At 38.6% G+C, this 7,557-nt stretch overlaps 1 protein-coding gene across 1 annotated transcript; it reads left to right on the top strand.

The window, feature by feature from the left end:
* Positions 1 to 4,052: 4,052 nt before the first annotated feature.
* LOC138350224 (uncharacterized protein DDB_G0290587-like) lies at positions 4,053 to 5,099 on the top strand. The gene has a single exon (XM_069300574.1). The coding sequence runs from the start codon at positions 4,053 to 4,055 to the stop codon at positions 5,097 to 5,099; it is 1,047 nt and encodes a 348-aa protein (XP_069156675.1).
* Positions 5,100 to 7,557: the final 2,458 nt, after the last annotated feature.

The raw sequence follows: 7,557 nt of genomic DNA, 5'->3' as shown, positions 1-7,557 counted from the left end.
CAGGGCTATTTACAACTTTTAGACCGGCAATTTTTTTTTTTCCGACTGCCGCTCTACGTCGTAGGGGTATTTTCAACTTTTAGACCGGCAATTTTGTTTTTTTCGACTGCCGCTCTACGTCGCAGGGTTATTTTCAACTTTTAGACCGGCCGTTTTGTTTTTTCCGACTGCCGCTCTACGTCGCAGGGGTATTTTCAACTTTTAGACCGGCAATTTTGTTTTTTTCGACTGCCGCTCTACGTCGCAGGGCTATTTTCAACTTTTAGACCGGCCGTTTTTTTTTTATTCCGGGGTTTTTATTTATTTTTGTACGGCATATTCTGTCTATGTAATCTACCATACGGGAATCGCTCCCATAATGTTTGTACCTGGGGGTTCATCTGCTCACTTGTGGCATCTAAATCGTACAGCAAACAGTCCTTGTTATTATAAATAGCTAAAGAAGCAAAGTCGCCAATGCGGGTAGGAATATCCATAGCTGCAAGCAGGGGTTAATGTCCACACATTGGTAAAACTCCATCCATTTATACCTCTAGAGGAGTGTGCGCCCCAGTCTTACTGCGCATCAGGTAGGTTACCGAGTGGTAGTTTTTTTCTTATTGTCTTCATTACTCAATAATATAACATCAATACTAAAGGGTTTTAATTTCCTATGCATTTCTTCAATGACTGGAAGATAGGATATTTCCTATACTTCATCTCTCCGAGCACATGTGCGCCCAATACCTCGGGGCAGTACTACTCGCGAAATTTCAGGGTTTTTCTGGATAAAATCTATCACGGCACTCATCGCCTCTTTAAAGTACGACAAACGATTATCTGAAGTATCTTTTCTTAAACCGGCTACCATTGCTCTGTCTTTAGATTTTTTGCAAATATCCTGAGCAATTTCATTCTTCTCTAAATGTTCTCCTATTCCATATTAGGTGGCTGCGGCTATAATATAAGGTAGATTTTGTCCACGAGAATTAGAGATGTTAATTGTTCCTGGTTTAGGTCTATCTTTAGGTACGCATCTCTTAAGATCATATAAACGTTCGCGAGATTCGTACACACTGGCGTATGTATATTTTTCTGCTAAGTCCTTAGATATACCGTAGGAGTCGCAGGATATGCAGTTCACCCCATACACAAGACAGGATTCCTTATTGCAATACACATCGTCAGTCAAATATCCCTCACGAGTTACAACTTGTGAATTCATGTTTTCAGCAGCTGCGGCGAACGGATGGACAAGTAACACTGGCAGGCTGGCTAATACTCCCCAAATCCTGTGTCGTATGAGCTTATATCTATCCCTAAGTGCGAATACAGAAAGTATTACCTATTTTTTTTTCTCAAAACCAGCCAGTATTATTACTTTAAAATTCACACTCTGTAGTGCTTAGGGGTTTTACCTTTGCAAATATGCTACTTATTTCATAAGAGGACCTACAATAAATATAAAAACATATTTGTTATTACATATCACCGGCAACTCTGTTCAGGTCTCTTACGATGTAGCACCCCAATATTAACCCTCCAGCCTAACCCCACTACCCCTTAATTACCTTTGCCCGCCCCGCCCACTCGCAGGTCACTCACACCGCATAAGATCACGTCCTAACATGATTTATCCTCCTCTATGCGCTACTGTATGCTATATGGGTTTTGTTGAAATTCAAGGGAGATATGCAAGAAAAGTCTAGTGCAATTGGTGTCTACATAAAATAATAAGTTTTTTAAATGCTAAAAATTCTTAAGCTAGCCGAGTTGCTATTTACCTGTGCATCTAGAGCCGTTTTAGTCTATATATTAAAAAAGAATTAACACCTAAGGTCAGGTTAGGGACGGTCTGGTCAATTACATTTAAAAGATGCATATATGGCGATATTCAGCACCCGAGAGAGAGAAGGGGTATATAAATATATCCTCAATACAGCCTGGGAGGTAGAATATACACAATGGAACAAGCACGTGCTAAGAAGTTCTACAGCAAGGATAGCCTAAAATGCGAGCGAATTCGATTAGATACTTTTATTAACTGGACTGTCACGTGGCTGGCTCCCTTGGCTCTAGTGCGGGATGGGTTCTATTATCTGAGAGCGACTGATTACTGTTGTTGCGCCTTTTGTAATTATGTGATAGGAGCATGGGTTGAGGGGGACACTCCTCGCAGCAGACACCAGAGTGCATCGCCATTCTGTCCTTTCATTATTGGTACCAAGTGGGAAAACGTTCCCTTAGAAATTAGCGAAATTGCGTTTCAATATGGAATATTCTTTTTCTCGTCCAATTTACGCGAAGCTAAAGGTAATGGCTTTTTTTAAACATGTAATATTACTAGCAAAAAAAAAACAACAAAAAAAGGTTTGCATGTGTAATATTTTCTCATCTATCACATTAGACTGTTGGATATCCCGTCAATAATAATATATGCTTTTTTTTTAGCAGCTCTGTCGAAGGATGAGTGTAATTTACAGATGATGGGGGTGATTAAATATAGAGCCCCTGCCTATCCTCGTTTTTCTTCATACAAGAGCAGATTGGAAACCTTTGACCTGACCTGGCCTGGGTGTGTGAAACAAACATCCAGTCAACTAGCGGAAGCAGGTTTCTTTTCCCTCGGTATGTGTAATATTTTTAATAATAATAATAATAAGCTCTTCAATTTATTCGGCTAAAAACGGGATTTTAGAATTGTAGATATACAGGGGAATATACTTTAGTTTTTTTTGTGAACACCCTACTCTATGCCGTATTTCATATTTTTTTTTTTTTTTTTCAGGCATCAGCGATCATGTCCTTTGCTTCTTCTGTGGAAATGGGATTAATAATTTCGAGGAGACTGACATACCCTGGATATTGCACGCCAGGAGTTATCCTGATTGTACCTTTGTCAACATAAAGAAAGGACGTGATTTTATTGAGGACGTTAAGGAACCTCCACAGCAACCTAAGAAGACCATTGATGAAAGTTTAATAAGTAGATTGTTAGAGGGTATACCTGCATTCCAAAAACTGATACGATTCCAGGGTATACCCTCAGACTGTGCAAGAGCTATTCTTCGAGAACATCTCAATGTCACCAAGGATTTATTGCCACTCATTTCCGAATCCACCTGTCTAGAACTGGCTATACGACATATTGAAGAAAAAACAAGGGAAAATTTGAAGGATGGGGCAACTACAGCCAATCCCGCAAATGCTGTTGAAGATATGGGAATACTTGAAAATATTAGCATACCTACATATCTGGAGCATCAGATAATGCCTAGAACGGATGTTACAGCTGAAATGGGGGCCGCAACAACGGCTTTTTCTAATGTAGAAGATATGATATGTAAAATTTGCATGGTAAATAAGATTGATGTAGTGTTGCTACCTTGCAATCATATGGTAGCATGTACTTGGTGCCTATTATCTCTGCAAAACTGTCCCATTTGCAGACAAAATATTCTATATGTAATCAGACCAATTATTTCTTGAAATTGTCAATATCTATTGAATATTAAAAACATATGTGCATGAACATTTATATTTTTATTTATCCCTTAATCCTACTGAAATGCGACTTTTTAACCTATCGACATAAACAAAACTTCCATGGTGACGTCACGCGGCTTATTGGGTGTGACGTCACGTATTGGGCGGGGTTAATACTTGGTTGGGTATAAATACCCTCACGTAAGGGGGACAAAATACAAACATTCGACTACACTCGCTACTCACCTCGGCATTCTACTGCTTGCGGCTGAAGAAATGGAGAATTTCAATGGTGAGCATAGTGACTAATGTAATATATACACATATATTGATTTTTTTTTTTTTTTTTTTTTTTTTTTTTTTTTTTTTTTTTAGTTTTGATTACTTAAACATTATATATATATATATATATATATATATATATATATATATATATATATATATATATATATATATATATATATATATATATATATATACGTATGAGGTTATTGCTATAGAAACTTATGGCTCCTTTTCTTCTCATATTTTCAGAAATTATTAAGGGAGGTGCCCAGTTCACATCTGCTGGGAATATATATGTCATCATGGGTCCGGCCATTATATCAGCAACAAACCTGACCCCAGAAACTATAACGGCTTTCCTTTCAAGGTCTTCTAAAATCCCTCTTTCTGCTACTACTCCAGCTGCTGCCCAGAACTTAAGCTCGCCTGAAACTTCAAACTCGCCATCTGTTGATGCAGCTGCTGCTACTACTACTACTACTACTGAGAAGGAGGTAGCCTCTCACCCAATCTATGCTACGAAATCTACACAGACGGACTTAAATCCCCTAAACACGCCCTCGGAGTCTTTACTGTTTGAGAGGACATATTCCTCCTTAAACCTGACTTCGTCACTGGCTGCGAGAGCATGTAGCCCTGTCCAACAACAACAACATCAACGACGACGACGACAGCAATCAAAGGATGAGTCTGTACCAGACCTGACTCTGAACCCCCTGTTTTCTGATGAGCCGGCCTTGTGCGAACGTCAAACATCCACTCCAGTGACTGAAGAGTTGGATTCAACGCCCTTATCCCCAAGTATCTTAGCGTCGTCCATAAAGAAAACTCCTGACATGTACCTGCTTGAAAATGCAGAGTTATCTGGGGCTGCTGCGGCTGCTAGTACAGCTGGGGGTCCTTGGCGCGTGTGGGATACGCCTACGATGACCCCCAGTAGGAGGAGCAGGGTCGAAAGGAGAAAATTAAGAAGGTCAACCCCCTATGTGAAAAGTAATGGAGCACGTCCTATGAAAACTAATGCTTCTCCCTCCAAGGTCACTTCGAAGTTACAGGGTCCTTCCACATCTAAGTGTATAGTAGTGGAAACAATATCAGACAGCGATGATGATATTTTTATGAACCTCGGTGAAGTGAGTCATGATGTAGAACAAGCAAATTCTAAGAATAGGGATTTGAGGAATATATCGTTTATACGAACTTGTGTCAGCAGCAGTAATAGTAGTAGCAATTCTCCTTCCCAATATGCACAGCGATGGGAGGACGATCCAAATTTTAAAAGGATATTAGCTGACGACTATCCCCAAAATTTAGAAAAAGAAAATAAGGTATCTAGGAGATTATTTTAGCCAATGTTATTACCCTCTAGTATATTTTAAAGACTCTGTATATTCGAATATATGCATATTTTTATGTGTGTGTGTAATAATAAACACTAAAAATGTATAACTGTATTTCATCTTTACCAATTGTATTTTATTGTCCGATGAATGTGGGTGACGCTTACAAGAGAGATACATAGGATTTTATCTAAACCTATTGTATTTCCCAACCTGTTGAATGTGGGAGGGGCTTAAAAAGAGTACAATAGTTGGGAGCGTAAATGATTTTAGACAGTCGGGTCAAGATGCTGTCCGGGTACACTATTGCTAAATATCGCCAGCTCAAGGCTGCCCTAATAGAAGCTGACTTTATTAACGATTATAATTTTAAGCCGGGAGACTGCCTTATCTATGACTTGACAGCAACACACCAGTTTTCTGGGGGATTTTCCCATCTGCTCGAGAAAAAATACACTTTTTGCCGTTTGCAGAAGGAAATATGTCCTGAAACACATTGTGCGGTTCTTAAAGATCGTAATAAACCAGGGGATATAATAGTTGCTTTATCCCCTGATCCAGAAGTACAACCTCATCTTATAGCAGTTATTTGTCAATATGCTGCAGGTTTACCTATTGATGATGCAAGTAATGATAATAATAATAATAATAATAATAATAATACAAAGCAGATGCTCATGAATCACAGTAAAGATGAAGATTTAGTGTTGGGATTGCAGAAGGATACTATCATCGGCAGAAGATGGGCATTTAAATTAGCCATTCAAAGAGTTATAAGCTTGACGAAACGTAATAATGCGATTAAACGGGTAATAATGCCATATGGGGCAGGCATCGATTGTGGTATAGGATGGAGTAACAAACAAGAAGAAGAGTGGATAAATGCATACTATCCTGCATTAGCACATTTAGTATATGTATTGAGAAAACAGAAAAAGGTCTTTGTCTTGGTGCGCACAAGGGAACAACGTCTACCCGAACGAGATGTGGCCGATTTACCAGCTAGGGGAAGAAGAAAAAGAAGAAAATTAGAGAACCCATAATCTATATAAACGCCCCTGAGATGAGATTTAAATAAGCAATCCTAACGTGCAAACAAAGCTCTATGGCCATCATGCAGAAAACAAAAATGAAATAAATAAATTGCATATTCCCCTTTTATGCGCGTATTCCAAATATGTAAAGTTATGTATGATGTGAAATATTATTACAATAAAATAATATAAAATGATCTATATGTGTTTTTACCTGAGCAACTGTAATTTTTTTTTTAAATGATAAAATGCGAAATATACAATCCTTGATATAAATAAAAGAAGGACAAGAATGCCTGTGATAGGATAGGATTGGGATGGGATAGGATAGGTGTGGTTATAGAATACGCCAGGATTGGAGGTTAGGACTAGATATATAAGAACTAGCTGGTCTTGGGCCAGTTTAGGTTAAGTTAGGTTCAGTTTCGATTGGAGGATAGGATAGGTTCGGATTGGAGGATAGGATGTGGTAATACCAGACAGTTAAGTTAGGTTAGGTTTAGTTTGGATTGTAGGATGGGATATGGCAGTGCTGGATGGTGTAGGATAGGTTAGGTTTGGATTGGAGGATAGAATGTGATAGCACTAGTCAGCTAGGTTAGGATAGGTTAGGTTTGGATTGGAGGATAGAATGTGATAGCACCAGTTAGCTAGACTAGGTTAGGTTAGGATAGGTTAGGTTAGGATAGGATAGGTTAGGTTAGGATAGGTTAGGTTTGGATTGGAGGATAGAATGTGATAGCACCAGTTAGCTAGACTAGGTTAGGTTAGGTTTGGATTGGAGGATAGAATGTGATAGCACCAGTTAGCTAGACTAGGTTAGGTTAGGATAGGTTAGGTTAGGATAGGTTAGGTTAGGTTAGGAGAGGTTAGGTTTGGATTGGAGGATAGAATGTGATAGCACCAGTTAGCTAGACTAGGTTAGGTTAGGATAGGTTAGGTTAGAATAGGTTAGGATAGGTTAGGATAGGTTAGGATAGGATAGGATAGGTTAGGATATACATCTCTAAATGCATTTTTGTTTTTTCACTGTACTAACTTGCCAGATGTACGTGAAAACAGTTTTGTGTAGTATAAAGTGCATAAATTATATACAGCACTGAATAATTGCTGTTACTGTGAGGAATTCCCTCGTTTATGAAAATGCCTGAGGAACTGAAATGTTGCTCTCCCCCTGCAATGAAACAGCAGCAGCTACACTTGGGCGATTGTTGCAATCAGCATCTGGTTTATTGCTCTTTCTAACGTGAAATGCATATTTTGTCATATCACTAGAATGCAAACTATGTTTTTCTACGGGTAAATAATAAAAATGTATGAAATAATTTCATTTTCAAGCCCCAGATGAGGATGGATATTAGGATAAATTACCTACTCTGTGGTAAAACATACAATTCTTCATAAATTGCAGTACGACATTTGGGTGTCTATTT

The sequence above is a fragment of the Procambarus clarkii genome, chromosome 44 (assembly GCF_040958095.1).
Source record: "Procambarus clarkii isolate CNS0578487 chromosome 44, FALCON_Pclarkii_2.0, whole genome shotgun sequence".
NCBI lineage: Eukaryota > Metazoa > Arthropoda > Malacostraca > Decapoda > Cambaridae > Procambarus > Procambarus clarkii.
The sequence above is the reverse complement of the archived record's forward strand: the minus strand, read 5'-3'. Positions and strand labels throughout refer to the sequence as shown.